The sequence below is a fragment of the Rhinoderma darwinii genome, chromosome 3 (assembly GCF_050947455.1).
Source record: "Rhinoderma darwinii isolate aRhiDar2 chromosome 3, aRhiDar2.hap1, whole genome shotgun sequence".
NCBI classification, from domain to species: domain Eukaryota; kingdom Metazoa; phylum Chordata; class Amphibia; order Anura; family Rhinodermatidae; genus Rhinoderma; species Rhinoderma darwinii.
In genome coordinates, this window is record NC_134689.1 from 148,612,930 (window position 1) to 148,638,419 (window position 25,490).

Here is a 25,490-nt window from a genome sequence, read left to right on the forward strand (position 1 = left end):
CCATAAACCTTGTCAGCAGAGGGAAGCATGAAGTGCTCGAAAATTTCCTGGTAGACGGCTGCCTTGACTCTGGACTTGATATAACACAGTGGACCAACACCAGCAGATGACATGGCCCCCCAAACCATTACTGACTGTGGAAACGTCACACTGGACCACAAGCAACTTGGATTGACGCCTCTCCACTCTTACTCCAGATTCTGGGACCGAGATTTCCAAATGAAACGTAAAATTTACTGTCATCTGAAACAGGACTTTGGACCACTGAGCAGCAGACCAGTCTTTGTAAAGGCTTAGGAAACCTTTGCAGGTCTTTTGTGTTGATTGGCCGATTAGAGTGTCACACCATGAGGCTACAATCTTCAACTTTTACACAATATTCTCATTTTCTGAGACACTAAATTTTGGGTTTTCATTAACTATTAGCCATAATCATCAACATTAGAAAAATAAAATTATGGAAATAGCTCACTGTGTGTAATGAATCTATATAATATATGAGTTTCACTTTTTGAATTGAATTACTGAAATACTGAAATAAATTCACTTTTTGATGATATTCCAATTCATTGAGGACTAGTGTGTATGTGTGTGTGTATATATATATATATATAATTTATCTGAGTTGACGAGTCTGACAGAATACAACTACAAGTATATGCCGACAACTTGGGTAACAAAGTGGTTGTGCTCTGACTTTGTCCCCCAAGTGTTCATCTGTAATTTTTATTCTGTTTTCTGTTTTCATGTATACCCTTTCATCTAGTGTAAACACAGTGGGACTAAAATAAAGTCAGCACAGCTAAATCCCATTCCCCTGTCTACAATAAACAATGTGTTCAAGACAATTTCAACTGGATGACAGCCAAACATCCTTGACAGAAGAATGCGTTTAGCAATGTCTATGGAAATGTGCCCACTCTATGCTATGAGCCTGTGAATTTATGGCTGCATGCAAAGTCTGTGCACTTTATATGCAAAGTTGGAATCTACGCTAAGGTCTAAAAATAGCCATGCAGTGTTAATAGAAACATTATTGATAACAAGTATAAAATCATCAAACGTTTGGGAAAGGCAACTTATGTTCTACATTAAAGATATAAAAAACAATCGTTGTTAAAGGAGCAATAGAAAAAAATGACAACTGTGAACTGTGAATAATAAAGGATTCCGCTGCCACCCAGTGGACGGTATAAGAAGAGTTTATATACTAGAAGTGCTGACATAATTGAACTCTTAAGCCCACATTTATTAAGATTTGTGTTTCATATGCCAGCCTAAAAAATTATCGTTGGAGCGAATTGCACCAAATTTATTAAAAGGTGAACTACTCTTAATACATTTTGGAATATCCTCAAGTTAGAAAATAAAAGCTATGAGCAGGCAACTACTTGCTCTAGAATTTGCACCATTTTCTGGTCTCTCTAAAAAGTATATAGCCTACGCCTACATTCAGTAAACCAGACCCACTTTTCTCTGCACTTTTCAAAACTGTCGATTGCTGAGAAAATTCACAAATGTTGTGCAAAAATTTGTGAATTTTTGGGGCTCAGTTTTTGCCAAAACCTGGTGTAAACTGATTAATAAATGTGGGCCTTAATGTTATGTAATTTAGATTATGTTCATCTCAGGGGATGAATTGTAATACAACTATGGCACTTCTTTAAAGAGGACCTGTCACTTCTCCAGAAATGTTAATCTGCTGCCGTACCTTTATAGCTGGCTTCTACCTAATTCCAGGTTTATTTATATTTGTAGGTGCCCCCATTCCCCCGCAATCCTCCTCCATTTCCCCGCAATCAGCCAGTACATCCAAAGTGAATAATATGCTAATTTATGAATAAATTGACAACTGGGCTATACCCACCGCCCAGTTGTCAACGCGGTTTAGGTTCACGCCCCGTTGACACTGGGCAGTGAAGACTGCCCAGTTGTCAATTTATTCATAATTAGCATATTAGTCACCCGAGATGAACTGGCTGATTGCAGAGGAATGGAGGAGGATTGCGGGGGAATGGGGACACCTACAAATATAAATAAACTGCACTAGAATCAGGGAGAAGCCAGCTATAAAGGTGTGGCATCAGATTAACATTTTTGAGCACATGACCGCTTCTCTTCAATACAAGTAGTGAAAGCAACATTTGAGGCAACATAATAATGAATTTGCTCCATATTACAGCTCCCTCCCTTTTATGCTCACATAAGTCTTAGGGTATGTTCACACGCACTGTTTTCAGACGTAATTCGGGCGTTTTACGCCTCGAATTACGCCTGAAAAAATGGCTCCATTACGCCTACAAACATCTGCCCATTGCTTTCAATGGGTTTTACGATGTTCTGTTCCCACGAGGTGTAATTTTACGCATCGCTGTCAAAAGACGGCGCGTAAAAAGACGCCAGCGGCAAAGAAGTGCATGTCACTTCTTGGGACGTTTTAGGAGACGTTTTTCATTGACTCCATTGAAAACAGCACCAATAATGTGCATAAAATATGCTTCGAAAAACGCAAGTTGTTAAAAAACTTCTGAAAATCAGGAGCTGTTTTCAGGCGAAAACAGCTCTGTAATTTCAGACGTATTTTGCTACTGCGTGTGAACATACCCTTATATGCATAAGTAAGTATAAAACACCAATAAATATATGTGTTCTTACCAGGATCATTCCCGGAGCTGCGTTGTGTTGCTGAACCAGTAAAGGTTGTTTTTGACCTGTGACAATGTTGCATGTGTTGATGTCATACTTTAATAGGCGGAAAGAGTCCACTCGGCTCTGTAACACAGGTACTTTTAAGAATACAAGCAGAGAAATTGTATCATGACAGAAGCTTACTGGTCAGTGATCTCTATAGATATCAAGATAGATGGCATTTTAACAAATCCCATGCCCCACTATATGTTCCTGGTTAGTTTCTGCAAGTTACCAATTGAATTTTGGGTGAAAATAATGAGCTATTCCCTTTTCATAACTGAAATGCAGATCTAAGGTCATACATGGAAATCTATCATTTTCAGCACTATGGACAACAACACTTTTTTCATAGCATTAGTTCTTATCAAGAAAAAATGAATACATTGCAAATTTTGTAAAAATTTTTTTTATTGTATGTTGTGTTTAGTACTTTGCACTTGTGGAGCCTGCTCTATTCTACTACTTATTATATATAAACAATAACGTCTTTTGACCTATAATTGTATTTGTACAAATATAGAAAGTAAGATCTATATTCAAGCCTCTTTGAATGTAATGAAAGCAGAGGACTCTGCACAAGAAATTTAAGTGTGCCCCTTGGTTTTTAACAGCTCCTCCTTCATGGCTCCCAAGAAAATCCCTCACCAGTGTACCAATCCACGAGTTATTGTTATGCAATCTAATAGACAGTAGGGAGCGATATGTTTTTCTTTGAAGGCTTTTGTGGGCCCATCTTGCCTACAGGGCTTCTGGGCAGTTGCACAGGTTGCATATATGGTATGCCCGTTCCTGAGAGGCAGATTGGGGAAGGAGAGGTGGACACATTAAGAGAAAGTAACATGAATGCAACTATATCGCAAGGCTTTGGACCTTCTACATTAACACGCACACATCCATACAGAACATTGCCCCAAATCTTGACTTATGAACCAAATTTAATCAGGTATAAATTGGGTGGAGACTAATGCTATTTTTCAATCTAGCCAAGGGGTATACTTTTGTCATACTCAGGATTCTCACGTAGGCATGGTGCTGTTCACCTGGTGTTGTAATCATATAATACTGTCACTGTAAACCATTCTCTTTGTGTTACTTACCTGCATACATGGCATACTTCTATATCGGTTCTTCTTTTCATATAGCTGGTCTAGCACATCTTTATTGTCATTTTTCTCTAAACCCAGTGATGAAACAACACACATTACAATGATTTGTTCCAAGGATGAGGTCTTATTGTTTATCAGCTGGTCAAACTCCAGGTCTGTCACATAGGGAATCTGATGACTACTACACCTACATATACTGCCCTCTTCACCCAGCAACACTTTCTGTAAGACGACGGGGCAGGTATAATGTGATGTGTGCCAAAGCTTCTCTGGGTCTTGTTCTAAAGAAACCGGTGGACCTGAAAGGCTTGCATGGGTCCTATGGGAATGTTAAAAGAGTACAAATCAAAATTCAGATGTAGTATAAAATAAGAAATTGGCTACTATGAAATATTACAGAGTTGATAAGTCACGTGACATAAGAAAAATCAAAAAAATCACCAAGGCTAATAAATGAAAACGTTCAGTAATATAATTCAACAACACTTCATGCTTAAATATCTATGTATTTACAATACACGTATGGTTATATAGGTGTAACACCCATGGCCACGGGCCGTCAGGATTACTCACCTCCTGACGGCCGCAGCTATGTATCTGTGAGCACTGGCTCGCATCTCCTCTTCAGGAGACGCCAGCGCTCACTTCCGCTTCTCTCTGCTGTGTCCCATAGGGTGCGCGCGCACGCTGGTGCCCAGTCTTAAAAGGCCAGCGCGCGCACCTCAATTTGTTACGAAATTAGCCCATGAGTGCTCTGCCCCTTCCTGGATTGCCTGAGCGTTGTTGTGGTTTACCTATGTTCGTCTCTGCAAATGGTCCCTTTAGTGTTTTCCAGTTCCCAGTGTTCCCGTTCCTGCTACCTGTATCCTGTATCCCGTGCTATCTTGGTTCAAGTGCTGTTGAGAGTTGGAGTCGTGTTGTGCTGTGTACTACGCCTTCCTGGTTAAACCACGCCTGGTGCCTGCCTGCTGCCAAGGTCCCATTCGAGCCTGTCTTCGCTACTGTTCGAAGTTACCACAGGTGCACCTATCCGAACTATTGACTTTGACTTGTACCCTGTTGGTCAACTGCTATACCGTCAAGGCGGTACGGCCCAGTGGGTCCACGCACCCAACGTGACAATAGGCCTTTATACATGCATTCATTCTTACAACATGCTATTTACTAGAAATACTGTACAAATAATGTATACCACATGGTAGAGTGCACATCTGTAACTAACAATCACACAGTTATGTCAAACTCATGTTCCTTACCCTGATTTATTAACACTTAATCCATTTCCTTCTTTAATTAAATTTGGATCAGCAGCCGTTTGCTCCCTTTTCATGCTTGAAAAAGATGAAGGTCTAAAACATTAAGAAATGCAAGTCAATAAAATGCAATGCAAAAGAAACTCTGCCAGCTTGAAATAAATAAAAAAATATGCAAATGTATTCCAATTATGCACACACCAGCATCCGAAGTAGGTAAAGAGAGGGAAGGTCCTGGTTACCTACTAAACAGTCAAAATAATACATTACCGCTCTAACGGTCCATATCGTTACAGATAAATTCCTTCCTCTTCCATTCTTTACACTCCAAACTCTTCCGTCACGTAATACACAAACAGCGATATATGTGTTGCTTCAGATGATGTAGTTGTAGATGTAGTTTTACCAAGATGTTCTCACACTGGGGTCTTCTTCACAGCCACATGCAATCGACCTTTAAGATCAATCGTACATAGAGCAGCACCGCAAAAGGCATCGAAAGAAGCCGGAACAGCGAAATCCTGGGTCGAGCTAATTACTTGGCATGCTGCGTACAGAGTATTTTTTTTTTAGATATGCCTATGATGTTTTTACCTTTGTTAGAATAATTAGACATTTCTACTTGGTAACATTGTCTTGTGGTGCTGCTCTATGATTATTATTGATTATGATGGTCGATTGCATATGGCTGTGAGGAAGGCCCCGATGGGAAAACATCTTAGTGGAACTACAAGTACCAGCCGTATCATCTGGAGCAACGCACATACCGCTATTTGTCTATTACGTGAAGGTGGAGTTTGGAGTTTTAAGTTCAGAAGAGGAAGAATTTTATCTGTGACTATATGGACTGTTAGAGCGGTAAAGTAAAAATTATTTGGACAGCCAACACTTTGTTTGTTTTGTGGTAGCAAGCCCAATTATTAAGCTAAAGCTGGCCATACACTATGCTTGATCAGCTAACAGGTATCTATCTACCAGACTTCTGCATAAACATGCAAGTTCGGATTAGAGGAGCATGCATCTTTATTGCCAAAGGGAGATAGGATAAGCAGCTACCAGACAATTATGACACAGCTTAACTCCTGGAAAATGAAGGATCAGGCATGTTGAAGTCAGAGCACAAGCAGACTGCCTCCATACTAGGGTTGTCACGATACCAGAATTTGGACTTCAATACCGATACTTTGTGTAGTATTGCGATTTTTGATACCAAAACGATACATTGCCAACAGTAATAATTAAAAAAAAAGTTCTTCCATTTTCTGATGGGAGTTGCAAGGTGTGATGAATTTTGAATGTGCCTCACATTAATAGTAATTAACCCCATCATGTTTCTCAGTCATAATTGACAACATTGGGTTAATGTGTAAGGTACATGATGGGGTTAATTACTATTAATGAGGGGCACATGGAGGTTAAATTCATCACACCTCGTTCCTTAATTAATATGTGACAGATAGAAGTTGTTTTTTTTTATAGCGTACACATCATAAATGATGGAAAAAAAATTGTTGTGTAGGTTATTACGACCGCGCCAATACCGAATATGTGTATATTTTATGTATTGAGACTTATTTTAATGTTTATTGTAAAAAATGTGTATGTTTATTTTTTTTATTTAAACATTACTTTATGTTATTACTTTTTTAATTTTTAAATCTCAATGTACTGGCATATATCTATATGCCAGTACATTAGCTTGTGTACGGATAGTACACAAGCAGTTGTTAGGACATACCTAAGTATGCCCTAACAGGAAATATGGTAAGACAGCCCTGGGGTCTTTCAGTGGACCCTGGACTGTCTGCCCATATATGGTATGTCTGTGAATCACGTCACAGGGAAGCGTCACAGGAATTCCCTGTGACGCGATCCAAGGGGCATCCCCCCTTCTCATTTACCCCTTGAATACCGCAGTCAGCTTTGATGGCAGCATTCAGGGGAATAGCGGCGGAGATGAGGTTTCTCTGATCTCCGTCAGAGCGGGGCTGCGGATGTGTAAAACAGCCATTGCCTCGTTCCTGACAACAAGTGCACGCGCGGTCAGCATGAGGTGATGCGGCCGGCGCTGCAGTAGTGAGCACAGGAACTGAAGACAGAATATGGGGGTGTTTTGCAGTGCGCCCACCATGTTCTGTCTTCAGTGTCGCCATTCATTAGTGCAGTGCTGGTCGCATCACTTCATGCTGACCACGCATACAGTTGTCAGGACTCAGGAGCGGGGCAATGGCTGTATTACACAGCCGCAGGCCCGCTCTCATACATTCATGTGTTACAATGCTAAGCTGTGTGGCCGCACAGCTTAGTATCGAAATACATGAAATAACGGTATCGAACCGTTTGAGGGTGCACGGTATTGAAACAGTATCGAAGTTTCGATGCATCGTGCATCCCTATGCCATACACATTAGATTGGATTCCTATTATTATCTAATGTGTTTTATCATCAATTGTGTGTGGCCAGCTTAAGGCGTACCTAACTTATAACAGCTTATTCTGAAAACTCACCTAATATGTGTGTACATGAGGAATAACACTATTTTTGATCATTATTTGACTTGTTTTCTGCATTTTTAAGCAGTTTCCTATCTGCAGACTCTAATTCTCAGTTTTCTCTGAGCTAGTTGGCAGAGCCTAACGGCTAACTTGTCTATACACTGCACACATAGAAGAGGAGAATCCTGCTATCCTATCTCTAACACAGACTGTTAGGGATCTGCCAGGTACTACGTCTAGGTATACTCCTGGGATTAATCAATCCACACCTGAGGCCAGACCTGTTCGACTGACACCATCTCCCACCAACCAGGGTGGCAGGCTTAGGAGTGGGAGAGCCTATCGCGGCCTGGTCAGTCGGAGTTAGCTCCGCCCCCTGTCCTTTATTACCTGCCTTGTTCTCCTCCTCAGTGCTTGTAATTCTTCTGGATTCCTGGCCCCACTGCTGCTTGCTCCAGCCTGCTTCTGCCGTGCTTCTGCCTGGCTGCAGTTCCGCTTAACCTGCTTTGCTTTGCCTCCGGCTTGCTTCCTCCTCCGTGCTCACTTGGGTATACTCCACTTCATCCTGGTCCGGACTACTCATTCACCGCTCCGTTTCCTCGCGGCGTTCCGTGGGCTACTGCCCCTTCCCTTGCGTGTTCCCCGTTTGTTCTCCCGTGCACTTAGACAGCGTAGGGACCGCCGCCCAGTTGTACCCCGTCGCCTAGGGCGGGTCGTTGCAAGTAGGCAGGGACAGGGCGGTGGGTAGATTAGGGCTCACTTTCCCTTCACCTCCTTCCTGCCATTACCTAGGCTTGTAATTAATCCAGAAGAATTACAAGCACTGAGGAGGAGAACAAGGCAGGTAATAAAGGACAGGGGGCGGAGCTAACTCCGACTGACCAGGCCGCGATAGGCTCTCCCACTCCTAAGCCTGCCACCCTGGTTGGTGGGAGATGGTGTCAGTCGAACAGGTCTGGCCTCAGGTGTGGATTGATTAATCCCAGGAGTATACCTAGACGTAGTACCTGGCAGATCCCTAACACAGACACACACATATATACATATGTACATACATACATACATACATATCAAAGCTACAGCAGCATAGAGGACATTATACAACAGTAACGAGCAGTGTAGCTGAGAATCCAGCACTGGGGTGACATAAAATATCTTTCTCACTTTGCTCCTGCTCTACATCCGTGATCCATAGACTTGTATGAGCAGTGTGTCTGTGTCTCCTCTCTCTGCTCCTGCTCCTACCTCTCTATGGCCAGTGCCTGTGTGTGTCTGTCTCTCTCACTCTCCCTCTCTCTCACTCTGCTCCCTCCTCCTGCTCCCCCTCCCCTCTCCATAGACTTCTATGTGCAGCAGTGTCTGTGTTTCTCTCTCTCACTCTGCTCCCTCCTCCTGCTCCCCCTCCCCTCTCCATAGACTTCTATGTGCAGCAGTGTCTGTGTTTCTCTCTCACACTCTGCTCCCTACTCCTGCTTCCCCTCCCCTATTCATAGACTTCTACAGGCAGACAGTGAGGAGACACCCCCCCCCCCAGTCCGTCTCCTCTGCTCTGTAATTATAAAGGGATTTTGCTTGACAATAGGGGTGGAAAACTGATTACAAGAATGGAAACACCTAGTGGCAGTAACTTCATATAGAATTTGCATTGATAAAACAACAATATTTTAACAGCATGTAAATTACAAAGTTGATAGATACCAGGTATATTATTGGATTAGCATAAATTGTTTGAAAAGTTAGTGTCCATTTAAGTCCACCATTACAATACACCTGACAATCTAATATTATTTGTATAAGCGACACTCTTATATAAGCGGTACGAAAGTTATATGTACAAAATTAATAGTATAACAGTATAATAATTTTATAAATACTTTCTTTTACTTTTGTGGTTCTGATTTTGAGCCATATGTAATTTTATTTTTACACGTACAGAGAAAGTAAAAATTCTGCTAGTTCCCTTTTGAATTTATATGTGGTTTATCTGCAGTTTTAAGACTTTCTTACATGTCAGACAAAGCTTGGGTAAACGCACCAATTTTGGTGGGATCGCTGGGTGATCTAGTGTATATGGTGGCCACCCGACTCTCGCCTGATGGCAAATCAACTTGCTCAATCCATCGTTCCCACGGCAGATAAAAGGTTCTGGCAGCGGCTTTATCTCATCTCCCAATTAAAACAAACATGTATGCTCTGCATTAAGCTGGCCAAACATTTAAAATAGCTTTCAGCTATCTCTTCTGATTTAAACATAAGTGTGTATGTTAAGTTTAATGGGGACAGTGGAATAAGCCACTGCCAGACCCCTCTGGCAGCAGATTCTCTCTCCCACGGGAAGACATGTCTGAATCATTGACACCTGCCATCATAGGACAGTGGGGAAATCTACATACATATTGGATCGTCAGCTGATCTTGCTGACGGGTTCGGCTTACTTTTATCTAATTTTATATGACCAACTTTAAAGGCTATGTACACCTTTGCAAGTGAATTTTTAATAGATTTTTTAAATAAAAAGGTGTATCAGTTTATTTGGTCTATCTTTACAAATACTTTTTATTAAAAATTATTTTTACTTTTTTAGCTACAGCTGCTCTGTATTCTGTATACAGAACAGCTGTGTTCTAGCTCTATTCACTGAATCTGTCATGTCCGCGGGTCCTGTTTGTCTCATAACTTAGATGTAACAGATTACTGGTGGAACCTGCGTGTCAGAGACAAACAGGACCCGCGGACCTGACAGATTCAGTGAATAGAGCTAGAATACAGCTGTTCTGTATAGAGAATACAGAGCAGCTTTATCTAAAAAAGTTAAAATAATTTTTAATAAAAACTATTTGTAAAGTTGCACCAAACAAACTCATACAAACCCTGAACGAAAAGGGGATCGTTTAGGGTTTGTTTAAAATGTTTCCATACCTTGGGGAAGCAGAGCTCAGTGATGTATCCCATCTCATATTATGAGAATGTGCAGGGGCTGATAGAAAGCGGCAATAAAGAAGGGCACTTTCCTTTTGTACTGCACTCTCTACATCTTTTTCAGTGACAGGCTGAGAGTTCAAAACTGGTGATGTAACCGGGAATACAGCCGCAGACTGGACATTCCTTTTTCTTGACATTTTTGGAGGTGCATCAGACATTTTATGAATATGAGGTGAATCAATACCTGCAAAAACAAATTTCCTCACTGTCAACTTCCTTCACATTACATCACATACACCTACAAAGCCACACCAATGCATAGTAGTACACAATAGAAATGCAAATATACAAAACACATGAAAAAAAATACTGATAGAATTAATATGCATATAAATTAAAATTACCTACATCAGCCAAGTTAAAAGAAAACCTCCCCAGTTTGAAAACAAAAAAACGTAGTATTATAATTGCCTTTGAAGTGATGCTCTTGCAGCTTGCCTTCGTCAGTCTCGGAGATTAAGATCATGGTTTGGAATGTGATGTGGGTCTCCCAGAAATAAAATGCTCACAGGATGTTCTTGCTAGGACCCCAAAGATTAGCTGATATCGCCAGGGGAGCCACTGAACAGAAGTGCTCACACAGCATTACAGCAGATCATAGAGAAAGATGCATCTTTCTGAAGAGCATGTAGTGCGGTAATTGATGGCACCCCGTATCTTTGTCCTGTACTGATCATTGAGATCAGGGCAGGATCAGAAAAATACAGTTGGCTTCTTACATGTAACTTTCTGTGTATCAGGAAAATGATTAATGTGGGAATGAAGAGCAGGGGAGTGATTACTTTGGTTAGTAGTCATGGGGACACCGTAGCAGATACTCATGTGGGGGCTCTGTGGCTGGCACTGACGGGGCAAAAGGTCTGGGCACCAAAATAAATTTTCATGCTCCTGGACAGGAAAGACACAAGAAAGACTCTTGGCTCCAGCTAATAAAGAAAGGGCACTCTCTTTACTCAGGATGTACAAAACTAGCATACAGAAATGGTCTGTTTGAACCAGTTAATGTAAGAAAAGATAGTATATATGTATATAGTATGTCGTTGTATGATCAATTTTTTTGAGGACTACAATAGTGAATAACAAAAATAATTTATCAGGATGTTGTATCAAGATTTACATATTTCAGTACTCCAGTCACAATCTTGTTCTACAATTTACTTGCCACAAAGAGTCTGAATGAACTACTATTGGCACATATATTGTTTTTTTATGTTTTTTTTTTTTTTTAATTAATAGATAGCAAAATACAGTGATATACACAACACATGCTTTCAGTGAAATATACATTGTTTTCCATATTTATATGAACGAGGGTTGCATCAAGCATTCTAAACAGTACATAAAGCATAGTGAATTGGCTACAATATGTAATTAAAAGTTAAAACATAAACTAAAGACCACATAAAAAATAGAAAACTTGTACTATAACACACCTAAGCACAGGGTGGGATGGATATTTAGATTCCTTATGTACATATAGTTTGTCCCCAGTGCTTTCAAGACTCCCCAACTACTACTGGCATCTTAAAAGTTAATATCTGACCATCAAACTATTTCGTATTAAGGTGTTAGTCAATTCTTGTAGCTCTACTGAGTAAAGCCATGCACATATAAGAAAAATCGGCCAGCCCTGCCTGCGGATATCGACGAGATCAGTTGATGATCTCATGTGTATGGAAGCCTGCTAACTGTCCCCTGATGGCAGATGTTGCTGAAAAGATGGATCGGGCATTTTGGATTTCAACATGCCCGTATCTTTTTTGCCTCAGGAGATAAGCCTCTGCTAGAGTGGTCTTGCAGTGGCTTACTCCCCTCTCCCCAGTGAAATAAACATGTGTGCTGCATGATTATGGGGGAGTCAGGTGAAAAAGCTGGTGGCTGATGACTATTGGGTATGTATGGCCAGCTTTAGAAGTAAGGCTCTACATATGGTAAATAGGTAGGAGGTCCCCTGTGCAGGGTAAATTATATCAATTTATTTTACACATATTTCCATCAAGAGTTGTTACAAGGAACTTACCTGAAGCTAAGCGATAATGCTCCATCCAGTCATCTACAATATTTCTGATTTTTCTATGAAGCTTCCTGAGCTCAACAGCTGCATTGAAGTCATTTGAAGGGCTAATATGATCCTCAGCAATTACAAGCGTCTTTGCCAGCTCTGACAAAATTGTCTAATTCAGAGAAGGAATAAATATTTGGTTAGAAATCATTGACCTCCTAAATTCACATTTCCTTATAAATTATCTATTATGTAGAAATTACAAATCGAATGGACTTGAGTATACCAGGGCACTGAGCCAATAAATAGGCATAAATTAGGTATTTACAGACTCATGTAGTAAAAGTACAGGGATTTCACCAACCCATACAATGTAGATATGTATAAAGTAATATATGTAATACATTATAATGTATTCTTGACAGAGGAAATATCAAATAAACATATTGTAAATAGTTGTTTTGAATACATAGGCTGCTTTTAGCCTACAAAAATAGACTGTATCTTGGTCTGATTCAAATTCTGTGCATTTATAATATACAGTACACTGCACAAATGAGTACCTGCCTGAAACCTAATTCATTCAGCAATTTCTCTGTACAAATAACACATACATGAGGTTACTATTTGATGCAATGTTCCAGCATTTGGTTCATTATTTGTCAATACTAAACAAAAAAATACGATTTTCTTAGCAAAATAATAAAAGGCCATATTTCAAAAAATAGTACACCTGTCCGAAAGTTACAAAATACAACTTAAAGAGTACCTATACTTAATAGAACAAGTGAAAATAAGAACCTTTGCACTATATCTTATTATAGAAAATTATATCAGACTTCTTTCCTCCCCCCTCTGCCTCCTTAAATACACATAGACACTGCTGCAGATTTTAGTAAGTATTTTATCTCACCCCAGTGCTTGATTCCCAGGTACACTGCTCATTATTGCTGTATAATGTCTTCCATACTGCTGCCACCTTTATATGTGTGATAGAGATAAGAGAACAGGATTCTCCTCTTCTCTCTAGCTGCTATGAGGTCTCCCATACACAGTACTGTCTCCTCCCCCTGAGCTCAGGGAAAACTGACAATTAGAAATAGAGCCTACAAAAGGGGAAAACTGGTGATAAATGCAGGAAACAAGTCATATAATAATCAGGAAAAGTGTTATTCCTCATGACTGCTTTTCCTGAAAAGTCACCTGAAAGTCCCCTTCAAGTATTAAGGAGGTCATCCTTCGAAGTGGAACATGATAGAAATAACAATATGTAGTGAACTTGTACAGTCTATACCGAGGAGGGTCAGTGCATGACCCTTAAAGATATAAATTACATATCTTTCTATGTTGTTAGTAAGTATCTGCTTAATAAATTAACATTTTGTCATCCTTCTATGAATTGTATTGGTGAGCATTTAGAAATAAAAATATATATTTTTGTAGTAACAAAAGAAAGAAAGGATCCAGCGATGCGTGGTATAAGTGGGGAAACTCGGTTTCCACTTTATTGAAGTGTAAGCAAACAAAGCTTTAAAGAACACCAGGAGGGAGGACAAGGTGGTAAGGATGGCAAATAGATGAAAGCCTACCTACGCGTTTCAAGCACTGTCTGTGCTCTTAATCATGGCTAAGTCGAGTGAGCTGCTGCAAGCCGTGAAGGTAAATATATCCTGAGAATTTGGGAGGATATATTTTTGTACTCTGTGCGGTGTACTGTATTTGACTGACTCTATGTAATCGTAGTAGATACAGCATACCTCCCAACTTTCAAGTATCGCAAAGAGGGACAAATCATTTTAAGCCACACCTCTAACCCTGCCCATTCCATGCCCATACTCACTCGGTCCAGCCCACACAGTATCATGCTCCCATAGTGCCTCCCCTCAGTATAATGCCCCATAGAACACCTTCAGAAACAGTATAATGCCCCTATAGCTTCCACCAGATAGTATATTGACCTATAGTGCCTCCCACACAGTATAATGACAAATAAATATCCCACACAGTATAATGCCTCTATAGCTGCCCCCATACAGTATAATGCCCCCATAGATGCACCCATACAGTATAAAGCCAACACCGATGCCCCCATACAGTACCATGCCTCAATAGCTGCCCCCATACAGTATAATGCCCACACAGATTCCCCATACAGTATAATGTCCACACAGATGCCCCCATACAGTATAATGCCCCCACAGCTGTCCCACACAGTGTAATACCCACAGATGCCCCCATACAGTATAATGCCCACACAGATGCCCCCATAGAGTATAATGCCCACACAGATGCCCCATACAGTATAATGCCCCCATAGATGCCCCATACAGTATAATGCCCCCATACATTATAATGCCCCCATAGCTGCCCCATACAGTATAATGCCACCTTAGCTGCCACCATACAGTATAATGCCCACTTAGCTTCCCCATACAGTAGAATGCCCCTTTAGCTGCCCCTAGTGTCAGTGCCGACATATAAAGTGCCACTGTGCCCATGTAGATCGTGCCACACACAGTGCCCATGTAGATAGCATCAGTGTCCCCTATAGATAATGCCACAGTGCTCATGTAGATAGTGTCACACCCCCCTTGAAGATAGCACCACGCCCTGTAGATAGAGCTACCTCCCACCCATAGATAGCACCATTGGGGCTCCCTCTAGGAGCGAATCCCTAGCCAGAGCATCGGCCACTCTGTGCCCAGGGATTCCGCTCCAGGATGAGCTTCTGACGTCACTGTCTATATTTGGACAGTGACGTCAGGGGATCTGTCTACGAGCAGAATTCCCAGCCAGAGCCGGGGATTCTGCTTCTGGACAGTGATTCCACTATAGGGACAGTGACATCAAGGGCTTCCCCGGGCACAGTGCTTAAAGTAGCAATGTGCTCAGGGAGTCCTCGGCGAGTGGAGGAGCTCCCTCTTCTCCAGTGCTCTGTACTAATACTGAAGAAGGGCGCTAACGGTTCCTTGCTTCAGCATTGGATTCAATACTATCCGCGTCCTGAGGAAAGCAGATACAGTTGACACCGGGATATTCCACCGGCCACCCCGGACAGCGGGACACCACCAGGAATCCGGGACTGTCTTCTGAATCTGGGATGGTTGGGAGGTATGGATACAGTGCCTAGATAAATAGAACATTCCGGTAATTAAAACTTTCATTCTATTCAATTATAGAAAAAAAAATCCAGGCACATAGGAGATACAGGAAGGAGGGAAAATTTGATGAAAAGAATTATATGAATCTATTAATTTCACTACCAGTTCTGATATATATATATATATATATATACATACAGGGTGATTCAACATTTATTAACATGAAAAGACACACTATCTATCTAAGTTTTAGCTATACACTACAAATGTTCAAAGTGATTTACAATGGTGACACGGCAGATGTCTATGCTGTAGTCCCATACTATCCAAATGGAAATGTGGAGGTGTAGCATCCGGCTGATAGACTACTTTTGGCAGATCTTCCTCTATCTGTGGCATAAGCCATTCCTCTATGATGTCCAGGTAGGAGTGACCAGTGACTTTACTTTTGCTCCATCCTTTTTGAATCACCCTGTATATATATATATATATATATATATATATATATATATATATATATATATATTTATTTATATACAGGGTGATTCAATATACTAACGTTATAAAACAAATCACATATACTTTATCTTGAAACGTCCATAGAGAACCCACATTTGTACTCGAATTCCAGAACTAAGTTAAAAGTTAAGTCGATTGGCTCATATAAAAGTCTTATTTCATGATTGTAATTCAAACGTAAAAAGTAATGGATTATGTAACTAGTTGTATATAGGTAGAAGCATAACGCTCCTGGGCCCCAATGTGAAATCTGCAACAGGGACCCCACCTACCATGTGCCATTTATAATACTGGTGTCTTTTTATATGGCAAAGGGGCCTTTGCATCCCCTATAGTTATGCCCCTGTATATAGGAGATTCAATTTAGTTAAATGTATATCATAGCTCCTCTTTATGTTTCATTGGTATTTCAGTAATGTTTGATTAGGGTTTAGGTTAGGGTTATAACATTATCTTGCAAAAAATTGAGAAGTTGATCACATTGCTCAAAGGCGTTGGCCAACGAAACACTTGTAATTGTATGATTGCTCGGGGTCCTTCCTCTGTATTCGGCTATCTCTGTCAGTTCCATAGACAGTGAATAGAGAAATGGTGTGCACGCCTCTCTATTCAAACATCCTGTGGATAGGTGATAAATGTTTTTCATGGGCCAACCCCTATAAACTAAAATATATTTGATGTTAAGACAGTATGGTTGCGCAGACATACACTATTTAGCCATAGCATTTGAACCATTTGCCTAATATTTTGTAGGCCCTTCCTCTTGCTGCCAAAACAGCTCTGACCTTTCAGGGCATGTACTCCACAAGACCTCTAAAGGTGTCCTGTGGTATCTGGCACCAATACGCCGTGGTGGGATTACAATTTTTAACAATTCCCTGTTTTGCGGACAAAGACATCAGGAGGGGGGGGGGGGGTCGCGGTGTATCGCGCCATGGAAAATGATTCTAATAATCCAAAAAAACAATAACAATATTCCAAATACACCTTGTACTAAATAAATTCCCTGTCCAGAATGTTTAACTGGATTTCCACACTATGTGTATAATTACATAAGTATACGCACCTACCTACATTCATTATATTAAACTCACCCATTACGTATAGACCTGTATGCGCACATTCAATATCCTAAGCGTGCTCAGCCCATTTAGTTAGGCTGTGAATTGTGAGAAGGGTGGAGGACAGTGCAGCATGCGCAGTAAGTCACAACAAATCGCCCATCTAATGCACAGATACAGTGCCAGAACCAAGCTCAGTACATACATACTGTCACGGTATGTGGACCCTCTAGGCTAAACCGCCATAGCGGGGAGGCAGCTGGCCAAACCACAGAGCACCCCAGCAATACAAAGTCCCGCACAATGGTACCTGAATAGTCCAGACAGTGCCCGAGGCTTTGGCACGGATGGAGGTGGGTGCAGCAGGTATGCCAGACATGGTAGATGACAGCAGGTGCAGCACTTTGCGCCAGACATGGCGGATCACACTGGACGAGGAAGATGGCACTGGACATGTACCACCAATTTGTACACATGCAGCACTAATGGACTAAAAGGTCAAGAAAGCTTTTAATTCGGAAAAATAACAATAAATTGGAGACTAGCACCTTCAGGAAACCAACTGCGGGTAATACTCTTTTACTAACACAAAGCCATCACCCAAAGTCCCTTATACGAGGTATCCCGGTAGGTCAGTTCCTACGCCTTCGCAGAAACTGTTCTGACTTTGACCAATTTAAAAAGGAAGCTCAAGACCTTGCACTTAGGTTCAAACAAAGGGGATACTCTGGAAAAAGTATAAAAAGAGCGTAAAATAGGGCCTTACATACCAACAGAAGGGATCTTTTGTATGATCAAAGTAAAAGACGAAAACATTTCCAAGAAACTACAAATAAAATGAATGCACCCCTAAAAATGGAAAGCAAAGTCAGATTTATCGCCAGATATGGCCAACATTGGGGAAAAATGAGAGAAATCCTGCAAAAGAATTGGTCACACCTAACTCTCAGTGATGAAATACAGAATATGGTGGGTAATTGTCCCAGTATGACTGCTAGAAGAGCACCCAATTTGCGTGATCTCCTTGTCAGATCAGAGTTCAGAAGATCAGATGTTCCAGTGTGGCCAACTCATCCCTTTAAGGGCATGTTCAAGTGTGGCCCATGCTCTCAATGCAAATGTGTAAAAAAAAAAAAAAAATCGAATGTATTCTTAGACTCTTGTGGTCAAAAAGAATTTAATTTTTGTAGTTTTCTCAACTGTCGTTCCTCGATGGTCGTGTATCTTATATACTGTCCCTGTAAAAAAATTTAAGTAGGGAAAACAATAAGGGAGGTTGAGTTGAGAATTTCTGAACATATAAGAGATATAAAGAAGGGAGAGGAAAAGAGCCCCCTAGCCATGCAGTTCAAAGAATATCATAAGCAATCGCCAGAAGGACTGTCATTTATGGCCATCTACCAACTCCCCAGAGGATATAGGGGCGGCAACCATGATTGGTTGCTGCTGCAGAAGGAGAGCATGTGTATTTACACCTTGAAAACTATTAGTCCCCTGGGCTTAAACAGCGAACTCAAATTACATGTGTTTCTTTGATGCAGCATGGGTCCCGGGACTCCGTTCACACAATCGTGTTATTGTGTGGCCGGACTCCCGGGACCCAGCCTGCATCCTCTCCTACTATTTATTTAATTTTCTTTTTCTTCTTCTTTTTTCCTTTCTCTTTTTATTACGTGTTTATTTTCAAGATATCCACTTAACGATGATTTGCGAATGAGTATGAACACGAAAATGAATCTGTATACCTATCTAATATTATATTATGTATTTAGGATTTAATTGAATTAAATGACGGCAACCGTGATCTTTGATTGGCTGCCTGTTATGGCAGGAAGGAGGTGAAGGGAACAAGTGAGCCCTAATCTACCCACCGCCCTGTCCCTGCCTACTTGCAACGACCCGCCCTAGGCGACGGGGTACAACTTGGCGGCGGTCCCTACGCTGACTAAGTGCAAGGGGATACAAACAGGGAACAAGCAAGGGAAGGGGCAGTAGCCCACGGAACACCTTGAGGAAACGGAGTGGTGAACGAGCCAGTCAGGATCAGGATGTAGTGGAGTATACAAACGCAGAGCACGGAGCAGGAAGCAAGCCAGGGGCAGAGCGAAGCAGGATAAGCGGGAACTGAAGCAAGGCAGAAGCACGGCAGAAGCAGGCTGGAGCAAGGCAGCAGAGGGGCCAGGAATCCAAGAAGAATCACAAGCAATGAGGAAGAGAAAACGGCAGGTATAAATGGACAGGGGGCGGAGCTAACTCCGACTGACCAGGCCGCGATAGGCTCTCCCACTCCTGAGCCTGCCACCCTGATTGGTGGGAGCCGGTGTCAGTCTAAGAGGTCTGGCCTCAGGTGTCGACTGATTAATCCTGGGAGTATCCACAGACGTAGTGCCTGGCAGATCCTTTACAGTACTCCCCCTTTTATGAGGGGCCACCGGACCCTTACTAAGAGGACCCGGTTTAGTGGGGAAGAGAAGGTGGAACCTCCTGACCAATACCCCAGCGTGAACATCTCGAGCAGGTACCCAAGTCCTCTCCTCCGGCCCGTATCCTCTCCAATGGACCAGGTACTGGAGGGAGCCCTGGATCATCCTACTGTCCACAATCTTGGCCACCTCGAATTCCACCCCCTCAGGGGTGAGAACGGGAACAGGAGGTTTCCTCGAGGGGGACCAGGACGGGGAGCAGCGTTTAAGGAGGGAGGCATGAAAGACGTCGTGTATGCGAAAGGATGGGGGAAGCTCCAGACGGAAGGATACAGGGTTGAGGACTTCAATGACCTTATAAGACCCAATAAATCGGGGAGCAAACTTCCTGGACGGGACCTTAAGGCGCAAGTTCCTAGACGACAACCACACCAGATCCCCGACGACAAACCGGGGGTTAGCAGAACATCTTCTATCAGCCTGAATCTTTTGTACGCTCTGGGACGCCTCTAGGTTCTTCTGAACCTGGGCCCAGACTGTGCACAGTTCCCGATGAACGTCCTCTACCTCGGGATTATTGGAACAACCAGGAGAAAGGGAGTAGAACCTTGGATTAAACCCAAAATTACAGAAAAACGGGGAGACCCCTGACGAGTTACTGACCCGATTATTCAGGGAAAATTCGGCGAGGGGAAGGAATGAGACCCAATCAAATTGACAGTCAGAGATGTAACACCTTAAATATTGTTCCAGGGATTGATTAGTCCTTTCCGTTTGGCCATTAGTTTCGGGATGGAAGGCGGAGGAGAAGGACAGATCAATCTCCAACTTTTTACAAAAAGCTCTCCAAAATAAGGAAACAAATTGTACCCCTATGTCAGAAACGATATTGACTGGGGCCCCATGGAGACGCAGAATGTGTTTAACAAACAAAGAAGCTAACGTCTTGGCGTTAGGTCGTTTCTTAAGGGGCACAAAGTGGCACATCTTGCTGAAGCGGTCTACTACCACCCACACCACCGACTTGCCCTGAGATGGAGGCAAATCGGTGATAAAATCCATGGAGATATGGGTCCAAGGTCTCTGGGGAATGGGCAAAGAACGTAGTAAGCCCGCAGGTCGGGACCTAGGGGTCTTGGACCTAGCACAAACCTCACAAGCGGCGACGTAAGCCCTAACGTCTTTAGGCAACCCAGGCCACCAATAGTTTCTGGTAATGAGGTGTTTGGTACCCAAGATGCCAGGATGACCAGATAGTGCGGAGTCATGGTTTTCCCTGAGTACCCTTAGCCGGTATTGCAGGGGGACAAACAGCTTGTCCCTAGGGAGGTTCCTGGGAGCTGAACCTTGATCAGCCGCAATGTCAGAGGCTAAATCAGAATCAGTGGCAGAAACGATTATACCAGGGGGTAAAATACAAGCAGGATCCTTCTCAGAAGGAGGATTGGCCATGAAACTACGTGACAGTGCATCAGCCTTAATATTTTTGGACCCAGCCCTATAGGTAACCAAGAAGTTAAATCTGGTAAAGAATAGCGCCCATCGAGCTTGTCTAGGATTAAGCCTCCGGGCAGATTCTAGAAAAACCAGATTCTTGTGGTCAGTAAGGACCGTTACCTGGTGTCTGGCCCCCTCCAGGAAGTGACACCACTCTTCAAAAGCCCATTTAATGGCTAAAAGTTCGCGGTTGCCAATATCATAGTTACTCTCCGTGGGCGAAAACTTCCTAGAGAAGTAAGCACAGGGGCGGAGATGGGTGAGGGAGCTGGTACCCTGGGACAAGATGGCCCCCACTCCCACCTCGGACGCGTCAACCTCCACAATAAATGGCTCCCTTTGGTTGGGCTGAACCAGCACGGGGGCCGAGATAAAGCACTTCTTGAGGGTCTCAAAAGCCTGGACGGCCTCAGGAGGCCAGTGGAGGACATCAGCACCCTTGCGAGTGAGGTCCGTAAGAGGCTTAGCGACGACCGAGAAGTTGGCAATAAATCTCCTGTAATAGTTAGCGAACCCCAAAAAACACTGTAGCGCCTTCAGGGAGGCAGGTTGGACCCATTCCGCCACAGCCTGAACCTTGGCAGGGTCCATGCGGAATTCATGAGGAGTGAGGATTTGACCCAAAAATGGTATCTCCTGTACCCCAAACACACATTTTTCGGTTTTCGCAATCAGATTATTTTCCCAGAGGACCTGGAGGACCTTCCTGACATGCTCCACGTGGGAGGACCAGTCCTTGGAAAACACCAGTATGTCATCAAGGTACACTACAAGAAAATTTCCCAGGTAATCTCTCAGAATTTCATTAATAAAATTCTGGAAGACGGCAGGGGCATTACACAACCAAAAGGGCATGACCAGGTATTCGAAATGACCTTCGGGCGTGTTGAACGCAGTCTTCCACTCATCCCCCTCTTTGATGCGGATAAGGTTATATGCCCCCCGTAGATCGAACTTAGAGAACCATTGGGCCCCCTGAACCTGATTAAAAAGATCCGGAATCAAAGGAAGGGGATACTGGTTCCTTACTGTGACCTTATTCAAGTTCCGATAGTCAATGCACGGCCTAAGACCACCATCCTTCTTCCCCACGAAGAAGAAGCCAGCACCTACAGGAGAAGTCGAGGGGCGAATGAAACCCTTGGCCAGGCATTCTTGGATATACTCCCTCATAGCTTCACGTTCAGGACATTAAATATTAAATATCCTACCCTTTGGAAGCTTAGCACCAGGTACCAAATCGATGGCGCAATCGTAATCTCTATGAGGGGGCAACACCTCGGAGGCCTCCTTAGAAAACACATCAGCGAAGTCCTGAACAAACTCAGGTAGCGTGTTTACCTCCTCACGGGGAGAAATAGAGTTAACCGAAAGACATGACGTCAGGCATTCACTACCCCATTTGGTGAGATCCCCAGTATTCCAATCAAACGTGGGATTATGCAGCTGCAACCAGGGAAGACCTAATACCAGATCGGACGATAATCCCTGCATCACCAGTACAGAGCACTGCTCCAAATGCATGGAGCCAACAAGGAGTTCAAAAACAGGAGTATGCTGAGTAAAATAACCATTAGCAAGAGGAGTGGAGTCGATACCCACTACCGGGACAGGATAAGGCAAATCAATAAAAGGCATTTTTAGAGACATAGCAAATTCCACAGACATGATATTAGCAGATGAGCCAGAATCCACGAAGGCACTGCCAGTGGCAGACCGGCCAGCAAACGAGACCTGAAAGGGAAGCAAAATTTTATTGCGTTTCATATTAACGGGAAATACCTGTGCGCCCAAGTGACCTCCCCAATGATCACTTAGGCGCGGAAGTTTTCCGGCTGCTTATTCTTGCGCCTGGGACAGGTGTTCAGTAGATGCTTGTCATCCCCACAATAGAAGCAGAGACCATTCTTCCTGCGGAACTCTCTACGTTGTCGAGGGGACATGGCGGCCCCGAGTTGCATAGGTACCTCCGAGTCTTCCGTGGAAGAGCGAGGAGACGGGTCCACGGGGGGAATCGCAGGGAAGTCAGAGGGGAAAACATTGAAACGTTCAAGCTGACGTTCCCTGAGACGTCGGTCAAGTCGTACTGCTAGGGCCATAACCTGGTCTAGGGAGTCAGAAGAGGGGTAGCTAACAAGCAGATCCTTCAGGGCGTCAGATAATCCTAACCTAAACTGGCACCTTAGGGCCGGGTCGTTCCACCGAGAAGCTACGCACAACTTTCTAAAATCAGAACAGTATTCCTCAACAGGTCTCCTACCCTGACGTAAGGTCACCAGCTGACTCTCGGCTAAGGCAGTCCTGTCAGTCTCGTCGTAAATGAGTCCGAGGGCAGAGAAAAAACGATCAACGGAGGAAAGTTCAGGGGCGTCAGGAGCCAAGGAAAAGGCCCACTCTTGGGGCCCTTCCTGGAGTCGGGATATAATGATACCCACCCGCTGGTTCTCGGAACCTGAGGAGTGAGGTTTTAGACGGAAGTAAAGTCTGCAACTCTCCCGGAAGGAGAGAAAGGTCTTACGGTCCCCTGAGAACCGGTCAGGTAACTTGAGGTCGGGTTCTAGAGGCGAGGTGAGGGGTACTACTATGGCAGCGTCAGACTGGTTTACACTATGAGCCAGGGCCTGGACCTGTAGGGAGAGGCCCTGCACCTGCTGGGTCAGGGTCTCAAGGGGGTCCATGATAGCGTCAGCGTAGGAGAAATGGTAGACTAGGTATGGGCTTGTGATTATGTTATGGCAGGAAGGAGGTGAAGGGAACAAGTGAGCCCTAATCTACCCACCGCCCTGTCCCTGCCTACTTGCAACGATCCGCCCTAGGTGACGGGGTACAACTTGGCGGCGGTCCGTACGCTGACTAAGTGCAAGGGGATACAAACAGGGAACAAGCAAGGGAAGGGGCAGTAGCCCACGGAACACCTTGAGGAAACGGAGTGGTGAACGAGCCAGTCAGGATCAGGATGTAGTGGAGTATACAAACGCAGAGCACGGAGCAGGAAGCAAGCCAGGGGCAGAGCGAAGCAGGATAAGCGGGAACTGAAGCAAGGCAGAAGCACGGCAGAAGCAGGCTGGAGCAAGGCAGCAGAGGGGCCAGGAATCCAAGAAGAATCACAAGCAATGAGGAAGAGAAAACGGCAGGTATAAATGGACAGGGGGCGGAGCTAACTCCGACTGACAAGGCCGCGATAGGCTCTCCCACTCCTGAGCCTGCCACCCTGATTGGTGGGAGCCGGTGTCAGTCTAAGAGGTCTGGCCTCAGGTGTCGACTGATTAATCCTGGGAGTATCCACAGACGTAGTGCCTGGCAGATCCTTTACACTGCCAGTCTATTTAAATAGGTGATCAATGATGGAGTTGTTACGCTCTGAGGAAGTCACGTGGTGACGAAACGCGTCAGCGTATGCCCTCCTTCTGTGACATCACATGCTGAGCAGCATGTGGACTTACTTGTGGACTCACCTGTGGACTCACTTGTGGAACTGCCTATAACATCTTACAACGTGTATCTGCTTGAGAACGTGCAATCCCTGTGCCGACGGGAGCTTGGCGATTAGAGAACCTGATGATCGGGGAGAAGGGGCTTACACGTATACAGCCAGTTTTATCCTGCTTGCCTCCAAATCTACACGATACCCGGTCCATAAAGGAACTCTCTTTATTGGAAAAGCCAACTGCCTATCTTCCAAAACCACTATTGCCTTCTGGGCTTCTTTGTGGTTCCGGCTCTACTAGCTATAAGTACGGACTTTGGAAAATATACTAGTCTGTAACCAAAGAAATTGACAGCACACCTGGTTGCTAATAACAACATGTCGACCCACTTTCTGGAAGCCACAATCATTGGCCATAAGTACACAAACTAACTTGTGCTGTTGAACAAAATTTGTTGGCTATAACCTGTATGCCTTCCATGCAAACACCTGCATCCTTCATCTCTCTCTTCCTATGGTGGGATTCATATGCAATATATTGTCTGCATTCTCTTATTGCACCCATATAGCTAGATCCACAATCTATACGCATGAATATACTTATGTGGTGTACGAACTAGCTACACCCATTTTCTGTGTCCACAGCTGATAGTTACAATATATCAACTAACAAAACGCATGGTCTGCACACTGCCCTTCACTGAACGGATTTATTATCAGCTTATTATATCTCTAACTTTTTTTGAATTTGATGTATACCTCTGAATTACCATTGAGGAACTACATGAGCTATTACTGGTAACCCGGCCGGGCTTGCGATGTCTATTCTTGTTTGTTTCTTGTATGTATTGTTATTTTGTGTTCAATTGTCTACACTGACATAAGGTCGCTCTTTGTGCTACTCTCGGTTTTTTTAATTTATTGATAATAAA

The 25,490-nt window shown here is 43.3% G+C and overlaps 1 protein-coding gene across 1 annotated transcript in view; it reads right to left on the reverse strand.

Annotated features, from left to right (window-relative positions):
* Positions 1 to 25,490, reverse strand: part of LOC142751130 (uncharacterized protein C3orf20-like) — a 112,672-nt gene that overhangs the window by 21,273 nt on the left and 65,909 nt on the right. The window contains exons 12-16 of the mRNA XM_075860109.1: positions 12,549 to 12,702; positions 10,466 to 10,712; positions 5,054 to 5,146; positions 3,789 to 4,116; positions 2,656 to 2,772 (exon numbers count right to left, since the gene is read on the reverse strand). Coding sequence (XP_075716224.1) covers positions 2,656 to 2,772; positions 3,789 to 4,116; positions 5,054 to 5,146; positions 10,466 to 10,712; positions 12,549 to 12,702 — 939 coding nt within the window. The remainder of the gene's footprint in view (positions 1 to 2,655; positions 2,773 to 3,788; positions 4,117 to 5,053; positions 5,147 to 10,465; positions 10,713 to 12,548; positions 12,703 to 25,490) is intronic.